The sequence below is a fragment of the Micromys minutus genome (genome assembly GCF_963924665.1).
Source record: "Micromys minutus genome assembly, chromosome: 25".
Classification (NCBI taxonomy): domain Eukaryota; kingdom Metazoa; phylum Chordata; class Mammalia; order Rodentia; family Muridae; genus Micromys; species Micromys minutus.
This window is the reverse complement of record NC_137960.1, coordinates 14,268,769-14,292,309: the sequence shown is the minus strand read 5'-3', so window position 1 is coordinate 14,292,309 and position 23,541 is coordinate 14,268,769. Positions and strand designations below refer to the sequence as shown.

Below are 23,541 nucleotides of genomic sequence, written 5' to 3'. Positions count from 1 at the left end.
ATGATGTGGGAATTATGTGACTGCCGTGTGGCCAACACCTGAATACCAGTAAAGAACAGAAGACGTGTTGGGGCATAAAACAAGCCTAGAAAATGTAAAAACATCAGAAATCAGGCATGGAGACATGTGTAAATTTGTAAACAGATGGAATTACCTACTGCCTTCCTCCATGCCTGAAATGCCAAAGGAAGGCAACCCACTCTTTTAGAGGCAGACTGGAGAGCTGGCTCAGCCATTAAGAGTACTCAGAACACATATTGCTCTTACAGTGTGGATCCCAGGAACACATCAAGTGGTTCACAACTGCTTCAAACTACAGGTCCAGATGGGTCAGTTCTCTTCTGGCCATGATCATTTGGGTACCTACACATATAGTTACAAACCTGCACATGTGCACACATATATTTTTTAAAGATTTATTATATATAAGTACACTGTATCGGTCTTCAGACACACCAGAAGAGGACATCAGATCCCATTACAGATGGTTGTGAGCCACCATGTGGTTGCTGGGATTTGAACTTGGGGCCTCTGGAAGAACAGTCAGTGCTCTTAACCACTGAGCCATCTCTCCAGCCCCCATAATATTAAAAATAAGAAACCTAAGTTCTTTTAAAGCTGCATAGTCTATGGAAAACTTTAAAGCAACCACAACAGGTACAGCTTTAACTCCTCAGGGGCAAAGGCAGGCAGAACCCTGAGTTCCAGGACAGCTAGGGCTCCAGAGAAACCCTGCCTCAAAAAAGGAGAGAGAAAAAAAAAAAAAAAAGCCAAGCATACCCCACAAACCTTAACGCCAAGAGAAACTGAAACAGCCAGTGTTACTGTAATGAAAACATCAATGTTTTGTGGAAACAACATATCACCCATTGCAGATCTCAGTGGGGCAGTTGAGAGCTAATCAGGGTAAACTATGTAGCTGGAAAGGAAGGCCTGCTTCAGTACAGTATTAGCTACTTCTGGGTGTTAACAGTGGTTTGCATCCGAAATGTCCATCAGCACCCATGTGTTGGGAGGTTTGGCTCCCACTTTGTGGTACCAGCTAGTGGGGCCACCTAGCTTCAGGCAAGCATCACTGGGGTTTTCCTTGGGGAACTAGGTCTTGCCCCAAATGCTTCCTTTATTCCTTTTCTCTGCTTCCAGCCCACTGTCCACTATGAATAGCCTCTTTCTCTGAATGCTTCCACCACCGACCTCCCAAAAGATTCAAGGAGTTGAGGCCTGAAATCTCTGCAGCCTCAGGGCAAATTTGCTTAGGCATTGTGTCATACAATAAAACATGCTGGAGAAGTGAGATATCCTTCCCTATTTTACAGACATTGGCCTAGAGTTTTAACTGAACCCCACAGGAGGTAGAATTTGACCACCACCCAATCTGATTCTTAACCATTTACAGTCCTTGCCAACCTTTGGCAGAACTGGGGTCTGAGCCGAGGGCTTCAAGGACGTTACACTGGCTCCTTACTCTAGTGCACTTTAGACCAATGTCAGATTATAAACATTTTCAGATGCTAGAAACTTAAAAAAAAATTATGGGCTGAAGAGACTGACTGGGTGTTCTTCTAGAGGACCTGGGTTCAGCTCACAGCTGTCTGTAACTGTTTCAGGGGCTGTGTCATCCTCACACAGGCATACATGCAGGCAAACCACAATGCACAAGTAATAAGAATACGTTTTTTAAATTGCATGAGATCTTGGGGTAAAACCCAAGTCTAAATATAAAATTCTCTTATGCACGCGCGCGCACACACACACACACATACACACACACACACACAAACACACACACACACACACACACACACACACACACAACCTGTTTCCACTCCTACCCAGAAGAAATGTGCGAATACATCTTCTCCGTTTGATCCTCTTGGACTTCACAAACATGAAGAAACCATTATAAGTTAGTTTCTAATGAGTTTGATTTAAATGACAGGGTCTTTTTAAAAACAAACATTTAAAATTCTTGTTTAGCATTTAATTTCAATATGAAGTTTCCTAACTGTGAAAAAGAATGGTTTTATGTTCAATGCATTTTATAATAAATATAATCAGTGGTTAAATAGCAAAAATATTTATTTATGATAGATGAATAGTTGATGGTACCAGTTGTGCATAATTTTACTTTTTGCTTAGGAAGTCTTACAAATTCAGAGCAACACATTCATTTTATCTCTTAAGCTCAATTAGAAAAAAAAAAAGAACTATGTACTGCTTTACACTTCAAAAACAGACATTGTTTTAGCATTTCCAATGTCAGTGACAGGCTGGTGGCAAGTGCACAAGCGGAGGGAGGAAGCCTGAAGGTGGTGGTTATCTCAGCCCTCGGGATGCAGGGGCAGGTAGGTCTGAGTCTGAAGCCAGCCTGGTCTACAAAATGAGTTATAGACAGCCAGAGCAACACAGAGAAGCCATCTTGGGGAAAAAAAAAAAAAAAAAAAAAAACAACCAACCAAACAACAACCAACCAAAACCTGGGAGAAGGGTTGCTGTCAGAGGAAGACAACCAGACTGAGGGACACTATGGCTCCGTCTGTATTAAGGCTGCTGTTTCAGCACCCCCTGGTGGTCCACTGAGTGAGGACGAATCCAGGAAGATTCTCCTAGCTACCTTAAGATCATTTGAAGTATGCTAACACCAACTATAAAATTCAGAAATACACACTTAGACAACGAGGGTTTGTTGGAAAAGGAGGGGACCCGTCTGCAGTCATGTGACAGTAAGGAGGCAGAAGCATCACCAAGCCCGTCAGTGTCGGGGGATGATCAGAACCCCGATTTGCCATTCTAATCTCAGAGTATCAAAGACCTAATGAAGCTTCACCTCACGCCTTCAGCTCCTCCCAACCCTCCTCTGCTCCTCTGGCAACTGCTGTTTGCTGGGGGAAAAATTTTAAAAAAGACTGTGTTTAGGGAAAAAAGCGTGGAAAACAGATTAAACAGTAAACTGGTTTTACAAACAAGGAAAAGCAAATTGAACCAAGTACCTCAAAAAAGGCTTTGGTCCAAGCCTCTCTATATTTCTTATTCCCTTCCTGTACTGAGCTACCAGGTTTTTTTTTTTTTAATAAAATTTATTTTATGTATATGAGTACACCGTCACTGTCTTCAGACACACCAAAAGAGGGCGTCAGATCCCATGACAGATGGTTGTGAGCCACCATGTGGTTGCTGGGAATTGAACTGAGGACGTCTGGAAGAGCAGTCGGCGCTCTTAACCCGAGCCATCTCTCCAGCCCGAGCTATGAGTTCTGGATCACTCTCCAGTGTTCCTGGGAGGCCGAGTAGAGCTAAATGGTTCCATGATGAAAGTTTGGGCATCTCTGGTGTCACTGTAGTGCCTGCTGCTCCCGAGTTGCCCTGAAGCACATGGTCAATGCTGAGTCACAGTCTGCTTTGTTCTCAGGACAGCATGGAGTTCCTCTCCAGAGACCATGGGAATGCAGAGCTCATGTCAATCCTGGAACTGCACTCCGGAAAGAATAATAAGACGACAGCAGCTCACACTGGCCTTCTTCCACCATTTCCAAACTACTCTGGCTTAAACCCATGCCATCTACAGGCCAGAATTTCAACCCACGGGAAAAACTATTTTATTTTTTAAATTTATCTTCAAGATGCTGATTATCTTTTCCAGGACCCAAGGCCTTGTAAGTTCTAGGCAAGCTTTCTAACCAGCTCAAATACCCAGTTTTACATATGTAACTTCCATCTCTCCTCCATGTGTTTTTCTGTTCCTACCTTGTCAAGTTTAGTGAATGAAAACTTATTTTCCAAGTGTGCAATCTCTAAGCACCTCAATACATATGAGTATGAACTCTGCGCTACCATGTGGCTCTGAGACCTGCTCAGTGGTGTGGTGGCTGAAGCCATGTGCTCTCTAAAACAAGGCACATATTGAAGAGCATTGGCTCTGGCTTGGCAAGGGCTACTTCAAAGTGGGAAAGACACTTAATCTTGTGCAACAATAAAGGTGAGAAGGGTTTCACCGCATACAGTGTGGCCTTCTGCCCTGCGCTACACCAGTACCCTAGACTGAAGAATATTTTCCTTGCTAGCACTGAGAACAGTTAGGCTTATAGGAACCCAGCGATGACCCCATGATAGGGAAACAGTATCACAAAAACATCAAGGACATCTGAGAAAAATAGCCGTGCATGCCCAGCAGCCATGAGACACCATGCTACAAACCATGGTAGCAAACTGTCTGCAAAGGGCCATCCTTGTACGCCGTGGCTTCCCAGTGTAGTCTCTGGAGCACAGAGCACCTACACACAACAAAGCCAAGAAAGCACATGGCTGTGTTCCAAGAAACTCTATTCAAACACTACAGATTATGTTCATCTTCACACCAATACTTTCCTTTTTAAAAACGTATTTAGAACATAAATACCTTTGTTGATGAATAGGCCCTGAAAAGCAGTTAGTCGGTAGGCTGGACTTGGCAGGCTCAACAGAGTGGGCTCTCTCCTGCCTGCACAAGGCCTTTCGTTGTCATAGATGATCTTTCAGATTTCTAACTTTGGAGACTCGTTTTTCACATTTTCTCATTTAAAAAATTATGCCACAAAAACTATGAATACTCACTCTCAAATGAAAAGTAATTCATAAAATTAAAGTCCCTACCTAAAATTAAAAAAAAAAAATCTGTTAACCAAATCGTTCATCTTAAAATACATAACATTCAGAAACATGTTTGAAAAATTAGAGTTTTTATTCTATGCAATAAAAACATATGCATAGACTTGGTACATAATTTCTTAATTTGAGGGAGATTTATAAATCTCTTTTCCTACTATAAAATGCTGTTCAGACATCAACAATCACTTATTATGTACAAACATCAACTCTACACATGATTTAAGTCTAGGAATCACTTCATCTAGTAAAGCTTGGAAGCTTCTCTGAAAATGCAATACTCATAGCTCTGTCACAGCTGTGAGACCAACTCTGGCCTGGGAAACAAGGGCACACCCATGTGTGACAGTCATCAGTGTAAAAACCTCACAAAACCACAGGCAACTGCCACCAGTGTGAAAGTCACTTCACAGTCTATCTGCAGAATGAGACACCACTGCATGCAGATGCATGGACAGTTGATTCCACTTCCTAAGCGAAAGGCAGAACTCGGCATGATCTACTGTCAAGGCTCAAAAGATTAATAGAAATGAATTCAACGGCAGAAGTCCATGGGTTACAGAAAAATGAACTGAATGTTAACCACCTTTATCCTTTCTAGTTTGACATCTTAAGGCTTTGAGACCTAACAGGTTTCCTGTGCCTAATCCCGATGACAACTCTGTCTTCTATCTTAATTCTCAGAGATGTCTCCCGATCGTTTCACACTGCGACGGATGAGATCACTTCGTCCAACTTCAGCCATTTGCTCTTCCCAAGACTTCATTTCATTATCATAACGAATTCTATCATCTTTAGCAAGCTGAATATATGCCTGAGAAAAAAACATGACAATGTTTTACTTAGAAAATAAAAGTTCATCTCTGGAATGCATCTACCTCCACAAAAATGATTACACTATTCTCTGTGCACCAAGAGGAATATAGAACTAATTTTTAAATAAAATGTAGGTGAGAAATGGTTGAAACAAAGTGATTAGGAAAGTGTTCTCCCAGGATTGGTGGGTTGTTAGTGTCAGGATTTGGGAGAGAAGAGCGAGGGACGGGTGGGACAAGCCATGTTCTAAATGCCAGTTTATTTACTGGCAAACACCACTGAGCCAAAGGCCATGCTGACGCTAACAATGAAGGCAGTCTTTCAATGCCACCATCACTGCTGCTGGGCTGTCGCTGGGCCAAGCCTGCCCTAACACCATTCTAAACGACACGTAAAATCAGAGACTTTAAAACCTACCTGCTTTTCATCAAGAGACAGATTTTTCCAAGCTTCATTTACAGTCTTCAATTTTCCCTGCAAGACAAGATAGTTAAGATGTACAAGTAAGACAGCAAAGAACATTCCTCAAATATTCCACCAAGAATTCAGCTGCCATTCACAAACAACAGCAACTGACACTGGTTTCTACTGACCGGTCACATTTACAAAATGAAAAAACTGTATCTTTTGATTAAAAAAAGCTTGAATCCAGGTATAATCCCCACTCTGTCATGAACTAAGTTCAAGGTTGTTTTTCCTTCCCTGTAGTTGTGCTTAATTCTGAGCACTGCCTAGGTTTGGGTGCCATCAGTGTCCTTAAGTCTTCTCAGCCCACTAGCTGACCCAAGTGGTGTCGTGGGAAAGAGGCTACTTCCCATCCCTTGGGCCCTGTTTACATAAATAGGGACATATTCCCCCAACCTCCAGTTTAAGTCATAAATAAATGTGGACAAAACTCAATAGAAGGGTCAGCACCAACTAAGTGTGAACAGTGGCAGGCCTGCGTGGTGACTGGGCTGACTGACACTGGAGGAGTATTCACTGGCAGTGGGGAGGACCCGAAAGCATAAGAGTTACAAGGTAAAACCCAATTTTCTAGGGGAAGCACCAGAGAAGGTGAAAAGAAGCTTAAATGCCCACTCTGGCAGAATCCAGGACATTTACATTCTCCTGAGTCAAACAGTCCCAGGGAAGGGTAGGAACACTTAAGGGCACCTTGCAAAAATGCAAGTACCTTGGAGAAGGGCACCAGGGCTAGAGGAAGACAGTTCAAGAACAAACAAGGATGTGAGAGCACAAACTTAGTAGCTCTATATTCAAAGTCTCAATGAACAGCAATATGCAAAGGAATCCAAACTGCTTTGTCTTCTAAAAATTCCTAGTATTACATTTTCCTTTTGTGTGCACATACATGCACACATGTGAAGGTCAGAGGACAACACGTAGTTCTCTCCTTCCACCATGCAGAGCCATGGGATCAAACTCAGAACAGACTTGGCTGCATATGCCTTTGGCTAGCTCAGATTTATTTTCTTAATCTGTGACTTTAGAGACAGCCTTGGATGGCTTTATGCTTCTGATCCTCTAGACCGAACTACCCAACTGCTGGTTGTATTTCTCAAAAATCAGAGGCCAAAAAAGTAGTAGTAACTTTGAAATATACTGAGTTAGTGACTAATAAACAGATTAAAAAACGATCATAAATGAAACTGAGTAATTGAAGCATTGAGTAATGCTCCTTTTGTAAACATGTGGGGGCATTCAACTGCTGACAAGCACCTCATGTCTGTGGATACATACATATGTTTGTGTCTGTGCATATGAGTTTATTTATGTATGTATCTGTAAATGCAGGCCTGTATGTGCATGCATACATGTGCATAAGTACACATAAGTATGTGTGTGTGTGAATCTATGTGTATGGGCACTGGAAGGCTGGGGTGTTTACTATTTTCATGTGGCTCTTGCTGACCTAGAATTCTTCCTGTGATCTAAACAAGCCTTAAAAATGTGATTCACTTGCCTTGGTCTCTCAAGGACTGAGATCACAAACACCCACTCAACTCAGCCAGTATTTTTGAGTAAACCAAACTATAATTAAGTTGTATTTTCATTACTAAGGACTAGCCCATTCAGGCTGCTAGGTAAGTCTAGGGGACTGCCTGCACACTAAAAGCACTGTATTGAAAGTTCTCACCAGCATAGAGCTTTCCTAAAGCAGTTTTTAAAACATAAACATAAACCCAGAGTAACCAGTGACTGAGGAAATTCTAATCATCAAAAAGCAAGCCTCCATTTCATTCACACTGATGTCACAAAAAGTAAAATCCCAAGGAAGACTCTGGCACTGCCACCGCTGCCGCCACCACAATCTTTGTACTCATCACTAATGCTTGTGGACAAGTGTACAGGGTCACGAAGTCACACTGGGGGCGCAGAGATGGCTCAGAGGTTAAGAGCACTGGCTGCTCTTACACAGGTCCTGAGTTCAATTCCCAGCAACTACAACCACATGGTGGCTCACAGCCATCTGTAATGAGATCTGTTGCCCTCTTCTGGCCTGCAGGCATAACACTACATACAAAACAAATAAATTAAAAAAAAAAAAAAAAAAAAAAGAATTCACACAGGAGAGTGACACACATTTCTTTTCTAGGATTTGAGAAGCAACAGTATGATTCTAGATAATGCCAGAGTGTGAAATTGTACAAGGAAGGAAGATTTACTAAATTCAATCCATTTTGCAAAGTGGAAATAAATGAACATTACTGGGTCCTGGAAAAAGGCCTGGGAATCAATTTCCTTGACTTACACCATATTTTAACTTTTTAAAAAAATTATAATGGTTAGAATCTATAAAGCTGTTTCTATTAAAGAGAGATAAATACTCATTATTTTTTTCTAAGCTAATCTTGGTTATTCTGGAAAAAGTTTGATTTTATTGAACACTAAAAAATGTATTTTTGATAAAATAAAATTTTAAAATCCCCAAGTACACAGTAGAAGCCTAAGAACCATGTTTTACACATATACTTTAAACATATGCTACACATAAGTGCACAGCAACAGGACTTGTGAACAAATGACAGCTGTAACTCCGATGTATGCCCAACAAGTTCAGTCAGTGCCTGCCCAGTGACCTTTAAGGCAGCACTTAATAAAGGGAAACCTGGCTGTACCCATTGTGGCTCTTGACGGGAGATTGACACACTTTGTGGCCCCACATTCTTTTTAAGACTTACTTATTTTATATGCATACACACACACACACACACACACACACACACACACACTGTAGCTGTTTTCAGACACACCAGAAGAGGGCATTAGATCTCATCATGGATGGTTGTGAGCCACCATGTGGTTGCTGGGAATTGAACTCAGAACCTCTGGAAGGGTAGTCAGTGCTCTTGACCTCTCAGCCATCTCTCCAGCCCATGTCCCCACATTCTTGAGACCATGTCTATATGCACAGCACAGTCCCATCGCACAGGCATAAGCAGTGTTGTTAAAGATCAAGGCATGAGAAAGAGGTAAGTCATACCCAACTCCAGAATAAAACAAGACAACCTTAAGTTCATTCCTTCCAGGAATGCTAACATTTAAAAGCTGCCAGGGTGAAGCTTCAAGAAGGCTCAACATCTCACAATGTAAAAAGTGTTCTCTCTCAGAAGAGTAAAGAGTTTATATTACATAAAGTTGTATTTGTGTGAACCATGAAAACCCAAGGATGACTTAGAGATATTCTAAAGGTTGTCCCAGTGTGTACCCAAAAAGTGTGTATGGCAAAGTATTGTAACAACAAGAATCTGTTTAGTTCCAGTGCTGGGAATCAGACCAATGCATCATGTACACCAAAGTGCTTCTGCCAGTGAATCATACTCCCAGCTCCAAGGAAAGACACAGTACATTTCCATTTGCTATTTTCTTTCATGTGACATGAGACAAGCTATAACTTCCTACATGACTTTACACTAGAATACACACAATCCTGAGGGCCACCTGTAGCTCTGCTTACCTGAGCCGACTCATCCTTAGCCTCCTGGAAGCTTTCAGATACATAAATGTTATATGCTGACCGAGGTCTTTTAGGTTTTCCAAGCAAAATTAATTCCTAAATAACAAAAATTCAAGTGTCAGATACAGTCACCAGGAAGCCTAACACTATCTAAAGAAACAACACGTGACAGAATCCAAGTGAACACTAGAACTATTCTGTTCTCCACCTTGTAGCCTCCTCCCTCCACTTCCCAGTGCAGGCACACAGCCCCCACCACCATGCCCAGCACGGTGAGATTTGTATATGAAGTATGTTTGTTACACCTTGGAAGTCACTTTTTCAAGCATAACATCTTTAAAAAGCTGTAATACAATGAGGCATTTATCCATACAGAAAGGTTTTTCCTTGACATGTTATTTTTATAGCTTCCATGAGCTGAATCATAGCATTTACATATAAATATAAAACCTTCTTAAAATATTTTCTTAAAGCCCCATTTTATCCTTGCAGGGCATCATCTTATTGGCCCAACACGCCTACGCAGAACCTGATAAATACAGAAGTATTTGTTCAGTAACCTTCTAACATTTAAAAGTCAAAAGATGTATTCAATTCTTGCCAGTTACCAAGAAATGGAACTATGGGATGGCAAACAGCATCTCTTGTGATACGTAGTGCACTATACTTTCCTATCTATTTTCTGTACTTGGAGAGTAGCAGTGTCTGAACTGAGAAAGTACTTAGGTAGGTGAGATGGCACAGCATACAAAGGTGTGTATTGCATAACCCTAGAAAAGATCAAAGGACAGAACTAACTCCACAAAGTTATCCTCTGACCTCCACACTGGTACCCCTACCCCCATTACACACACATAAACACAAACACACACACATACAATAAATGGGAGAAGGGATCTAGGAGATGTTAGGAGACAAAGGGTATTAAATGTTTAAGGTCTTACCTACATGGGTTTGATATAGAAATTGTAAGAACATTCCCTAAATAAAAATGTAGTCTGACTTTGAAACAGTGGACTTAAGGTAAAAATAACACGAGTAAAATCCAAAAAATTTAAAAACACAAATGTTTTGACAATTATTTCTTCGAAAGAAAATAGAATGCCACCTTGAGGAAACTCCTTACATGAATAACTCCTCTGATATGCTAATGAGGGAATCATTACAATCACCTGTAAAATCATGATCCTCAAATGTGGAAGTTCTCTAGAAGGTTGTGCCTAACCAGAGCACCCAGTAGCACTCTGCTCTAGTAGTGATCACCCAACCCTACTGTCACTGACACAGGGGACTACCCTGTGCTGATTCTTCTTCACAGGGGACATCATGTCAATGATACTCACTCTCTTTTTTATTAATGCTTTCTTTTTTAGACGTTTCTGCCGGGCTTCTTTCTCAAAGCCCATAAGTTGACTTGGAGTTAGCTGTTCTTTATACTTGCTCATGGCTTCTTTGTATGCCTTCCATTCAGCTTTAAAATCCTCTTCATAAGCCTGTGAACGGACACACATCATCAATGAACTGGTGCTGCTGAAGAGCTCAACCCATCACATCTGCCAGTGAAAGACAGCTGGATTCGGACAAAGGGAGATGACCAGCCAGGTGAAGATGTGCTCTTGGATACATTTTTCACAGGCTTGCTAATACTCAAGGTGCAAGGACAGCAACTGGCCTTCCTTCCTGACCACTGTCAACCACTCACCTGCACTCCACCCATCCATACCAACATCACTTACAAAACAAAAGGGAGGGATGACCTGTGTGGACAGGACAGCTAAGGGGGGAGGTAGTACTGAGAAGATGGCTCACTAAGTAAACTGCTTGTCATGGCCAGTGTCTATGGCCATAATGGGGGTGGGGAGGGGCAGACACAGATGGCTCCCTGGAGCTTGCTGGCCAATCTACTTCACTGGCAGGCTATGAGCACAAGCAGAGACCCTGTCTGTCCAAAAGAAAAGGGTGCTGAGTTGCTTAGTTACAAACATGCACTCTATCTACAAAACTGCCAGCGAGCTAAGAACATGAATGCTTACCTTTTTTTCTGCTTCTGGCAGCTCCCTCCACAGGGCTGCAATTTTTCTAACGAGTTCTGAAAGTTTTGCATCTACAAATCAGAATGGAATGAAAATGGATGTCTCTTAGGGGTTAACTTCTACAACCCTTTGAAAATAGTCTAGCGGCTCTAAAGGCAGGCTGCTTACAAGCATCTCTACACATACATATACACATACAATTTTATCAGGAAATGCTAGGAAATTTTTTTTAGCTTTAGGAAAAATGTTACGGATTACCAAAAACAGTCCTTGAAAACCCACTGCTAGGGTGAAATAAAGCACTCAAGTAACCACTTTCTTCAAACTGATGACATCTGCATTTCAATCCAAATATTCTGTCATGTCTTTTAAAATTTGTTAATAAAACCCAAACAAACCACAAACTAGTGCTGCTCATACAATAGCATCATATACTTTAATTACAGAAATACCATTTAGATATTAACACTGTTATAAAATTAATCCATTTATCTCCATCTCTTCCTCGGTCTTAACTGGGGATACAACAGCTTTATCAACCATGTCTTAGTAACAAGTCTTACATTTCAGAAGACAGGGGTATGGGTATGAACATGTCTCTCTCTCTCTCTGGTTAAGATTTATTTATGTATGTGAGTACACTGTAGCTGTCTTCAAACAGAACAAAAGAGGACACCAGATCCCATTACAGATGGTTGTGAGCCACCACGTGGTTGCTGGGAATTGAACTGAGGACCTCTGGAAGAGCAGTCAGTGCTCTAACCACTGAGCTATCTCCCCAGCTCCCTGAGCATGTCTCAATCTCCTATCTACAATAGGAGAATTTTAGTATGGTTTTCACTAGTGTCCTGTGTAAAAGAACTTTGGAAATCATTAGGACTAACTTATTAATTCAACTATTACCTTTACACTATATATTCAAAATGAAGGCCCTACAAGCCTTTCATAGGCTTTGTGGAAAACTTTTCTAATTACAAATCCCCCGAATGACTTTCAGGAGCTCAGATAATTTTCAGTGATGATCTATATAGGCCATTATTATACTGTATAGAACACTTCCGGGTAAGTATTTTATTGCACCACAGGACATTACAAACAATGTCCTATGGCAGAAGCAACTGCCCAGGACAACTTTATCTTTTTTCTCTATAGTGCTCTTCACTCTACATGCTAACTTTTTAAGACTCATTCATTTTATGTGCTGTCTTCAGACACACCAGAAGAGGGAATGGGATCCCATTACAGATGGTTGTGAGCCACTATGTGGTTGCTGGGACTTGAACTCAGGACTTCTGGAAGATTGCTATTAATCACTGAGCCATCTCTCTAGCCCTCTACATGTTATTTTAAAAAAATATTCTTCTCATTTATATTTAAGGAACTTCTATTAGTTAAAAAGTAGTTAAACAGACTACCAAAGAAAATGACTGTTGCTAGATGCTCTGGCAGTGCAAATCAAGATTTCTGTTAAAAAAAAAAACCACTCATCAGAGACCATAAGCCACAAACTCCTTACCTGGGTGTTTAGCTTTAAATTTGGGTAGCTGTTCTGTAGAAAATCGAAGGTATGAACTCATAGGTTTCTTTGGATAATTACCCAAGGTGGAAAAACACTTCGTAATACTGACAAGGCTACACACGAGGAAAAGAACCAAATGTCAGATATGTAACATTCATACACAGACTTCAGATTCTAAGAACAAAGCCAGCCAAGGTGTTATATATCCAATACCTTCACCTAAAATGCTAATAACTAGCCCAGCGGTTGTAATACAGGCCATTAATACCAGCACTCGGGAAGCAGAGCAGGAGGGTCTCTGTTAATTCAAGACCAGTCTATTCTACAAACCCAAGTTCCAGGACAGCCAGGGCTATGCAGAGAAATCCCGTCTTTAAAAAAAAAAAAAAAAAAAAAAAAAAAGTCAACCAATCAACCAAAAATCCAAAATGCTAATAGCTTTAACGTGCGTTTCCCTTCCCTCTGCTGTGCTAAGAATTCAATTAAATGCAAGGGCTTCAGTTGTATAAGCACACTTGAAAATGCTCCACAACCGACTACTCCCGGCCTTAGGACTTACTCTGTAACACCCTGCCCTAACCAAAAAAAAAAAAAAAAAAGACGCTGCAGGGCTGAAGCCTGTAACAGGGCAGGCTTGAGTGACCTAGGCAAACCAAAGAGGGGTCTACAGGGGGTGAATCAAGTCCTAGAATCCTGGGTGACCTAGACAAACCAAAGAGGGGCCTGCTGGGCTGAAGCAAGTTCTGGCATCCTGGGTGACCTAGACAAACCGACGAGGAGGCTACAAGTCCTGGGAGCCAGGAAAGAGTAGGCGCGAGCCTTCCGCGCCACAATTCCAGGCCCCGCCTCCAAGGCAGAAGGAAGGAGAGCCCTAGGCGCCGAAAGGTAGAAGGTGACAGGAATTGGGGTCCGGTACCAAAAGGAGCGAGACCCCCAGGCTGCCCGGAGGACTCGGGTGGAACGAGGACAGACGGATGATGGACCAGCAGCGACCCTTGCCCGCGGCCTACCTGACAGGCGAGAGTATGCGGCCCCCGCAGCCCGCGCACATCTCGACTCCCATGCGCCCCAGTGCTCTTAGCACGCCCCACATTCCCCGGAACAGCGCCATCGCTCGGGCCTACGACTGTTGGCCCGGCGCCGTCCGGCCTATCCCACACAACACGGTGCCTACACACTGCTACAAAACCCGCGTGGGAACTCCGGGGGCTTGTTATCATGCCCGCCACGCGCGGGGCACTGTGGGAAGCCCGAACTTCCGGTCTGCGGCGGGAGGCGGGGCAGACGGAAAACGGTGCGCGTCCCCCCACCGGTCAGTGGGCGGGGCTGAGGAGGGGGCGGAGCCTGCGGCTAGGCAGAGAGCCAGCTTGATCTGGAGACGGTGTTGCTGAGCCGCAGGCCCCGCCGAGGGTTCTGTTGGGCGGCCTGCAGGCTGTTGCTGGCCCAGGGGGACTTCATCTGCCAGTTCAGCTTCGTGACGCTGGTGCTGCGGCTGGTGTCACAGTACTGCTGATGACCCAACAGCAAACTGCGTGTTTCATCTGAGCCCGCAGGAGAGCGAGCGCACGGGGCAACTGAGGGGTGGAAGAGAGAGGGAGGAGTGGTCATGAAATGGATCGCCTCATCTTTAAAATTTAATGGAAAGGAATGGGGGTTCCCAGGATGGCCCAGAGTCTGGCAAGCTGAGTTCAATCCCCAGGACCTGCATAAATGAGAGAACCAACTCAAGTTGTCCTCTGACTTTGACATACACACACAAACATGTCCACAAAAGAAAATGTGTTACACACACATAAAAAAAAAAAAAAAAATCAGTAAACTGAGCCCAGCTTGGTGATGCAAGCCTGTAATTCCAGCACTTGGGAAGTAGAGGCAGGCATTCAAACTCATTCCCTGCTACATACCAAGTTCAAGACTACAAGAGACCCTGCCTCACAAAACAGACAAAAACAAAACGAAACAACTGACCCTAATAATAGCGACAAAGCAAACATATTCTAATGTTAATATCTGAGCAGGGAATGCCAGAGCCCTGAAAACCATTTCTCACTTCACAGATCATGCGCACTAGGTGAGTTTGCCTGGGCCACACCACTGAGATTGTATGACAAGGATGGACTTGGGTTAGTGTGCAATTTGTGTCCTACAAATGCCAGATTTTTTAAAAATGCATTGGCATAAGAAAGATTAGGAAAGGGCTGGAGAGATGGCTCAGTGGTTAAGAACACTGACTGCTCTTCCAGAGGTCCTGAGTTCAAATCCCAGCAACCATCTGTTCCCAGCAACCATCTGTTGACAACCATCTGTAATGGGATCAGATGCCCTCTTTGGGTGTTTCTGAAGACAGATACAATGTACTCATATACATAAAACAAATAAATAAATCTTTAAAAAAAAAAAAAAAAAAAGAAAGATTAGGAAAATCTAGAGATGTCCAAGGGCTTCAAGCTGTTAAATATGTTGCTGAAGGTCTGGGAATTTAGCTTAACTGGGAGAATGCCTGTCGAGATGCAGATAAAACCCTTGGCATAGATTCTCCCCAGCATCGCATAAACAGGGCATGGTGTCTTAGGCCTCTGGTTCCAGAATTTGGGAAGTTGAGTTAGGAGGATCACAAGTTCAAGGTTATCCTTGTCAACAAAGTAAATTCAGTCAGGCTAGAGACCTTGTTTCAAAAGTAAACTAAAGTAATACATAAGTAACATTTAAAATAACTCTCTCATCCTTCCGCTCGCTGGTGGATGCTTTTACTCCCAGCACTCTGGAAGAGGCGGATAGAGCTCTGTGTACTAGAGTTTGGTTTATACACAAGCTCCGGTGGGCCAGAGTTAACAAGAGGAGAACCTGCCTAACCACAGGCTCTTCTGCTACATACCTGTACTTTTTTTTTCCTCTGAAAAGAAAGCAAAATCTTAGTAGTGAAACATGAGCTGAGAGTCTAATTCCTTTCTGCTGCTTTGAAACATAGTCTCCTTCAAACCGCAGAAGACCACCCCCACCCCCTAAAACCTCTCCTACGCTCGCTCACGCTTAGTGCTGTTTCCGGTTTCATTCTCTCTTGAAAGTAAAGGGGACTCAAGGTTTGTCCTTTCAAACCTCCTGTCACAGCAGCAACAAGCTCTTTTGTGTTTAGTTTGCTCTTGAAGTCTATCCAAACAAGTATAAAAATACATTTTCCCATAAAGGCACCAAAGCAGAGCAGTAAGAAAGTATAGCACCTTGCTAAAATGGAGGCCTGCATAGGAAATAATTCCTTCTAATCCCCTGTCCAGTGCTTTCTAAAATAATTTGCCATTATAAGTCAAGTCGAACATAGACTTGTAGTGGTTTTATTTGTAGATGCATTACTTCACTGTCTTTGAACTATAAGATTTTTGGTTTGCATTTAGATCTACTTAAAACAAACAAACCCCCCCCCCAAAAAACCCAAAACAAGCTTAGCACAGCCTGTCCCCAGATTCTGCCTTCTGTGCCAAATTCTGTCTGTCATAGCTTCATAGTTTCTGTAATCTATGTAACCAAGATCTCCCCTTTCAGCTCTATGTCCACCGACCGGCTGAGTGCATTGCCACATGGTTCCCGAATTCTACACTGATCACAAACCTTTTCTAGTCATTGCCTTAGGACATTTCTACCATGGTGTCTTACTGAAACCCGGATTTTAAGACTCTGTGAACAAAAGTAATGATTTTTCCATTCCACTGATGTAGTCTTTGTAGAAATAGAAAAGGACTACCCCAAAAATCAGTCCATGGGGTTACAGAGATGGCTCAGTAAGCACCTGCTTCCCAAGCATGCGGACCTGACTTTGGAACCCTAGCATCCGCAGGTGAAAAAGCCAGTCATGACAACGTGCTCGTATAATCCCAGAGCTGGGGAAGAGGAAACAGATACCTAGGGCTTGCTGGCCAGCCAGTTCAGCCAAAGTAATGAGCTCCAAGCTCAGTGAGAGAGAGAGGCATTATCGTCTGACTTCCATGAACACACACACATGCACACTCGAGCACACACCCACATGATGTGTAAATGCTTCTAGACATGCATGGAAGTGTGCCTCTAAGTAAAGGTTAACCAAAGCAGGGAGCTTTAGAGGGAGCAACACCTTCCAACAAGTAGCCCAGACACACAGAGATCTCCGGGGGGGGGGGGGGGTGTTGGTCTCCTTTCACCATTACCTGAGTGTGGACCTTGGTGGCTGTCACCTCCTGACATCCTTCACTGATGTCAGAATGCAGCTTCCTGGCTTTCCAGTGTTGGACTGGTAACTGACAGTTCTCCAGGAATCAAACAGGCCTGTAGCATCTGATGGGTCTGCTGAACATCCCAGCCTCGTGGACCAAGAAGCTACCGGCAGCTGTCATGCAGAGGGCTGTCGTTGAACTACTTATCTCTGTGGAGTAAGCTACTTTAACCAATCCGATTTTGGTAATATGTGTGAGCATGGTAGATGGACAGACAGATATGTGGACAGATAGATGGGTGGATGGCCAGCTGATGATTTGATTAAGGTAGATGGATGATACATACATGAATGGATGGATAGACAGACTGATGGATGGATGTATAGTGGGTGGACGGATGGACAGACATGTGGATGGGTAGGCAGGCAGGCAGATGGATGAATGGACAGATGGGATGGACAGATGGATAACATGGATGTGAAAAGATTAGCATCTGCCCAATTGTTTAAAATAACATTTGTTTAAAAACTTGGCCCAGCGAGGAAACAATGGTTTCTGTTAAAAATTATCATTTTCGCCGACTGCCAAGTGCTGTGTGAGCTCAGTGAGAATCTATTCTGGGAGTCAGGGTTGCACATACGGACACCCCTGCCTTTTCAGACCCAAGCATGTTTGTCTCCAACTGTCCGTCAAAGCCCGTTTTCTGGGGATGGGCTGCACCCCTCCCTCTGTGACAGAGAACAAAGGACAACCAACAAGCCAAAGAGTACAATAAACACTGTGTTCATGGAAACAGCTAGAAAGTAAACGATCTCTACATTAAGTCTACGAAGGGCGGTTCTATATGCAAAAAGTGGTCCTGTGTAGACATGGGAAGCACATTTTGGGATTGTGTATATGAACGTGATGGTTTGGGTTTCGCTTAACTGATACTTGCACAGCAGTCAAGCATAAGGTAGCACTGGTAATTAACACCAGTGACCACAGGCCTGGACAGTTCCATGTTGAATAATGGAGTTAGGTGCATGGATAGTCTTCACATAAAAGGAAAGATCTTCCTAAAATGAAAGAGTCTTATTTCTATAATTATGATGGGGAAATACCTTAGCCACAGTGGGAGATTAAACCCTGCTAAAGCAAGAGTGTGTGAGACAGAGCACCAAAGCCAGCAGCTCCCAAGAGAGGATCCTAAGCAGAGCACAATGTCATAATAAAAGAATAACCTCAGAAAAGTGACTTCATCAAATTGGGGGCTCACAAACTGCAGAGACAACCCGAGGAAGCCCCATTAATCCCCAAACATTGTTAGTGTGACTGCATAGCACATGTGTAGGTTGATGTCAAGATGACACATGATTGGACAGTAGAGAGTGGGGCGGGGACAAAGTTTTTGTAAGGCGGGAGAGAGGAGGAAGGAGTGGAGAATCTAGATGGAGCCGGCAGATGGAAACTAGATGGTCCAGATCAAGGTGAACTACATCCATTTTATCTTGTCTAGGTGGGTGGTTTATATTATATATTAATTGGTAGTGAATTTATTGTTTGGATGTATTGCAGATTGAGAATTTAACATATAAATCTAATTGCTAAATTACAAGTTTCTGAGACCTTGATTTTACCGGATCATGGAGGACAGGATGTGAAAGCAATGGCTGAGAGGCAGCTGGAGCGTGCAGATCCGGCTCTGTTGCCTGCACACAGAATGAGAACACAGGGGCCTGTGGAACGAGATGTGTGTGCACCAGGCATGGTAACTACTGGCCTAAGGAACCTCATGGAGAGGGCAGCTTGTGGACCGAGTGGCAGGGTAGCAGCCCTGTCTGCTTGTGCCACGTGGCCCTAATGGTGCTGGCACTAGCTCGGGATAAAAGGTTAAAAATTTTAATAGTCACCGCAACACATGCTAATCTACTAAAATAATACTTTTAAGAGAAACCAGCATTCCCTACTAGGTCAAGGCTTTATTTTAAACAACTGAGCAGATGCTAATCCATTTATCCATCCATCTATCTATCATGCTCACATGTTGGGAGTCCCAGGCAGAGCAGAATGTCTCCTGGTGGGACTTCCCAGGAGAAGAACCAATAGCAACACAGAGTAAGACCATCAACAAAAAAGAAGCCAGCTGTGGAAGTTGGAGTCAGCTGGAGTTCCCAGTGGTGAACTTTCACTCATAGCTGAGCTTCTGGCTCCTCCTTCCCACTGCAGGCACTTTCGTGGCATAAACAACAACCCATCTATTCGAAATAGAGGGCTCTCAAGGATGCAATGTTTTTACTCTTGGGTTCTCTGCTCTGTTCTCTGTCACAGAGCTGGTGGGAAGGATGCAGTTCATCCACGAACAAGGGATAAGTTTGTTTGAGACAAGCATGCTTGGGTCTGAAAAGGCGGTGGGGGGGTGTATGTGCAATTCTGGCTTCCAGAAGATATTCACAGAGAGCTCACGTAGGACTATCTACTAATGTAGTGAACCCAATGTATATGACAACCCAACAGATGTAACATAATAAATAGATGCTTTTTCTGACTTAAAGGAAGACATATTTCTAGAAATACAGAATACTCTGAACACTGCTTGCAAAACTCATTTGGCAGCAATAACAGACCAGTGGGGTAGAAACTGTCATCCTCTGGTTGGGGGAGGAGGATAGGATTGTTCACAGGAAAGCTATAAGTGTAACTACTTGGACTGGAGTACAAACATGAGGACCTCAATTCAGTCAGTACCTGTATGTGACCATTGCACGTGATTCATAGATAGTCTCAGCACTGGGAAGCAGATACAGGAAAATCCCTGGTGTTGCTTACCAACCTGTCTTGTCTAATTGGTGAATCTCAGGTCCCCACAACAAAAAAGGGTGGGTGGATGGCTTCTGAGAAGTGATCTCTGTGGTTCATCAGTCATGTTTTCTGATGGTCTTTAGTGACCCCTGTGAAAGGGTCACTGGACTCCCTAGACAGGTTGCAAACCAAAGGTTGAGAAGAGGAAGGAGAAAGAAAATATAGATCAGAGAGAAGATCTGCTGGTGTTACCAGTTCCTACCTAGTCTACTGAGTTTCTGAAACGTCCCAAAGACAACGAAATCTGCAAGCAGCCTTAATTACTGAGGGGACATCAAATCAGTCTAGTGTAATTCCTATAGTGCATTTAAGAATAAACACACCTTTGCTGTCTTTTTGACAGTGTTAAGAGATTTATTCATAAAGGATAAAAACCGGAAACAACTGGGGCTGGAGGGGTGGTTCAGTGGTTAGGAGCACTTACTACTCTTGCAGAGGACTTAGGTTTGGTTCCCAGAACCCACACCCATAACTCATTCCAGGGAATCCGATGCCCCTTCTGACTTTGGTGGGCATCAAACATGCAAGCAGGGCACTAAACACTCATTCAGGCAAAACACTTATACACATTCAATCAAGCCTTTCTTCAAACGATAAAACCCAGACCCAGTCGAAATATGCCTTGATGGGTGAATAACTAAACAAGTTAAGTGTGCCAAGTCAATGCAATGCGACAAGTGACGGAAAGGAAATGAACAAGCAGACACACTCCCCACAGAAGAGTCTTGCTCATTCCTGAGCAAAGGTGCCAGGCACATAGGAAAATATGATACTTAACTGCATTGATGTAAAACTAATGTGTGGTGAGTCGAATAAGACTCGTAGCTGCCTTACAGACAGACTAAGATGGAAGAAGTCGGCTCCATGGACCACCAACCATCTCTCCCAAGTTTTAGATGTGTCCAAAGTCTTTGTTTTTGTTTGGTTTTGAGACAGGGTTTCTCTGTGCAGCCCTGGCCAGCCTGTAACTTTCTCTGTAGACCAGGCTGGCCTCGAACTCAGAGATTCACCTGCCTCTGCTTCTCGAGCACTGGGATTAAAGGTGTGAGCCATCACCCAGCATGTCCTAAGCCTTATAATAGGTGGATGACAGGGGTGTGCATTCTCCAGAACACACTGGATAGGAAACCTAAGATTAATGGAACCGGCTGTCTCTACATCAGCCAAAAATAAAAAAAACAGCACAAATAACAGCGTTTTCTATCTCGAAGTCAATTGTCCGAGTCTGCAGGAGACAGAAGCAAAAAAGATGAGCAGGTCCAGAATTCATATTACAGAAAATTCCTGGACGCTGACTTAAAGATCGGGAGAAATCCATAATGGTTACATTGATGTAATAACGCTATTAATAAGCTAACCCAGCCTCTGTGTCTGTCTGCCCTTGTGTTCTGGCAAGTGCCTCACGGATGCCAATGACAAGGATTTATTGCTCACCCTGTGCCCAAGCACTTTACATAACACACCACTAAAGGTTTCACAAAGCCTGCAAGGTGCTGGTTAGTTTTGTTGCTGTTGTTCTGTTTTTTCCCTACTGTATTCAGAGAGCCGTATCTGCCAGGATTATCGTTTGCATCAGCAGCTCTTAAACAAAATTACCAGCTCCAAAAGTATAGTTTGCTGATTTTAATTGATATTATATACAATGTGTGCATGGTATGAGCAAATTCATGAGGCTCTAGCTTTAATGTGTGTGTGTGTGTGTTTGTGCATGTGTGTATATGTATATGTATGTTTGTGTGTATGTGTGCTTATGTTATGTGTGTTTGTGTGTATGTATATGTTTGTGCATTTATGTGTATGCATGTGTTTGTGTGTGTATGTATGTGTGTGTATGTATATGTGTGTGTGTGTATACAAAAATGAGTGGATGTCAGATGTCTTCCTCAGTGTCCATCTTATTTTTGTAAGCAATGTCCCTTGCTGAACTTGTAGTTCACCACTTTGGCTGGACTGACTGGGAATCCTCCTGTCTCCCCATTCTCAGCACTGGGATAATACAGTGCGGCTACTGGGGATCCAAACTCCAGTCCTTGTCCTTGAGTCAACTTCACAGCATCACGAATTTCGTCCCATCCTTCCTTTGCATTTTCCAGAATCACTGTGTAACCTCAAGGGCATTTTTATCTAAGCTCTTAATTTTCATGATTTCCTTAATAAGACTTGGCTTTATGGGTGCCCAGGCATTAAGAAAGAGTACAGGCAGAAGTAACATTATACCAACTGAGCAGGTTGTACTTCTGGATTTAAGAATAGGTATGTATATATGTATGTATGTAATGTGTGTATGTATGTATATGTGTGTATGTGTGCATGTATGTATGTGTACATGGATGTGTGTGTATGTATATGTGTGTGTGCATTTGTATATTTAACAATAACTAATGAAAAATAGAGAGCAAGGAGGGGTATATGGGAATTTGGAGGGAAGAAAAGGAGAGAAAAGGGGAGGTAATTATAACCTCAAAAAGTAAAAGAAAATTTTAAAAGTACAGAATATTAAAAGGTTGAGGCACTGGTGCTTCTAAGTACAGAAGAAGCAAGTTGACAGTTTTTATTTTTACTACATATATTAGTGGGTTTTTCCAAAATGTATTATTAACACATTATTTTATGTAATAATTTAAAAGGTGGGCAGGAGAGATGGCTCAGTGATTAAGAACATTGATTGCTCTTCCAGAGGTCCTGAGTTCAATTCCCAGCAGCTATATATATGGTGGCTCACAATCATGTATAATGGGATCTGATGTCCGGTTTTGGTGTGTCTGAAGAAAGCAATAGTATACTCACATACATTAAATAAATAAATAAATAAATAAATACATACATAAATAAATAACGTTTTCCGTTTCTAAGACAGGCTGGCCTATGTTGGACACTGTGCTAAGTTCTAAAAATACCAAGATGACTAAGGCCAGGCCCATCTGTTCCAGTCTGCCTGGGGGAGCAGAAGATGGCTTCCAAAAGCACGTGACTTTGGAACTGGAACGGCTGTTGTCAAGTGCCGAAAGCGTGGGGTGCTCCCTAGAAAAGGGAAAGCTGCAAGTCACAGTGTGTGCGAGGGCACGGGTGGGGGGGGCAGGGGGGCTGCTGCAGAGAACAGATGGGAGAAGGACTGACTGACTGATTGATGACGCCACTACGGAGGGGTCGGATTGGGAAGAACAGAGCCTCGTGCAGGTCAGCAGAGATGGCGGAGCAATTGTAAGGAGCATTGTGTGCGGTCAACAGCTCTACTTTCCCCTCTCCATCTCTCACAACGCTCCGGTTGCCCAAAGCCAGGCTTCGTCTCGCCTGAGCTCTCGCCCTCAGCTTGAGACACTGTAGTAGCTTCTCGTAATAAGTAAGTTCTGTGGGAAAGGGAACTGCTAGGCTCCAGAACTGGTAGCTGCAATCACACTGTTATCCTAACAAGTTTCTGGATGAACTGAGAGAGGTTAGCAAACCCTCTACGAGAGCAGGACCCGTGTTTAAAACTGAACTTTTTGTTTTGTTTTAAAGATTTATTTATTTATTTTATGCATGTGAGTTACACTGTCACTCTCTTCAGACACA

The 23,541-nt window shown here is 43.0% G+C and overlaps 1 protein-coding gene across 1 annotated transcript; it reads right to left on the bottom strand.

Moving 5' to 3' along the window:
* Positions 1-2,133: 2,133 nt before the first annotated feature.
* TFAM (transcription factor A, mitochondrial) lies at positions 2,134-14,200 on the bottom strand. The gene is made up of 7 exons (XM_080937542.1): positions 13,978-14,200; positions 12,965-13,080; positions 11,449-11,519; positions 10,759-10,908; positions 9,416-9,511; positions 5,875-5,931; positions 2,134-5,455 (listed from the first exon to the last, which is right to left on the bottom strand). The coding sequence occupies exons 1-7, from the start codon at positions 14,076-14,078 to the stop codon at positions 5,315-5,317; spliced, it is 732 nt and encodes a 243-aa protein (XP_080793668.1). The 5' UTR covers positions 14,079-14,200; the 3' UTR covers positions 2,134-5,314.
* Positions 14,201-23,541: the final 9,341 nt, after the last annotated feature.

Excerpts from the sequence above, each read along its gene's own strand:
- TFAM (XM_080937542.1), bottom strand. The coding sequence starts at position 14,078 with ATGGCGCTGTTCCGGGGAATGTGGGGCGTGCTAAGAGCACTGGGGCGC. Across the intron at positions 11,520-12,964 it reads ATTTAAAGCTAAACACCCAG|ATGCAAAACTTTCAGAACTC; the intron begins GTAAGGAGTTTG and ends TCTGATTTGTAG. Across the intron at positions 9,512-10,758 it reads AAGCATTAATAAAAAAGAGA|GAATTAATTTTGCTTGGAAA; the intron begins GTGAGTATCATT and ends TTTGTTATTTAG.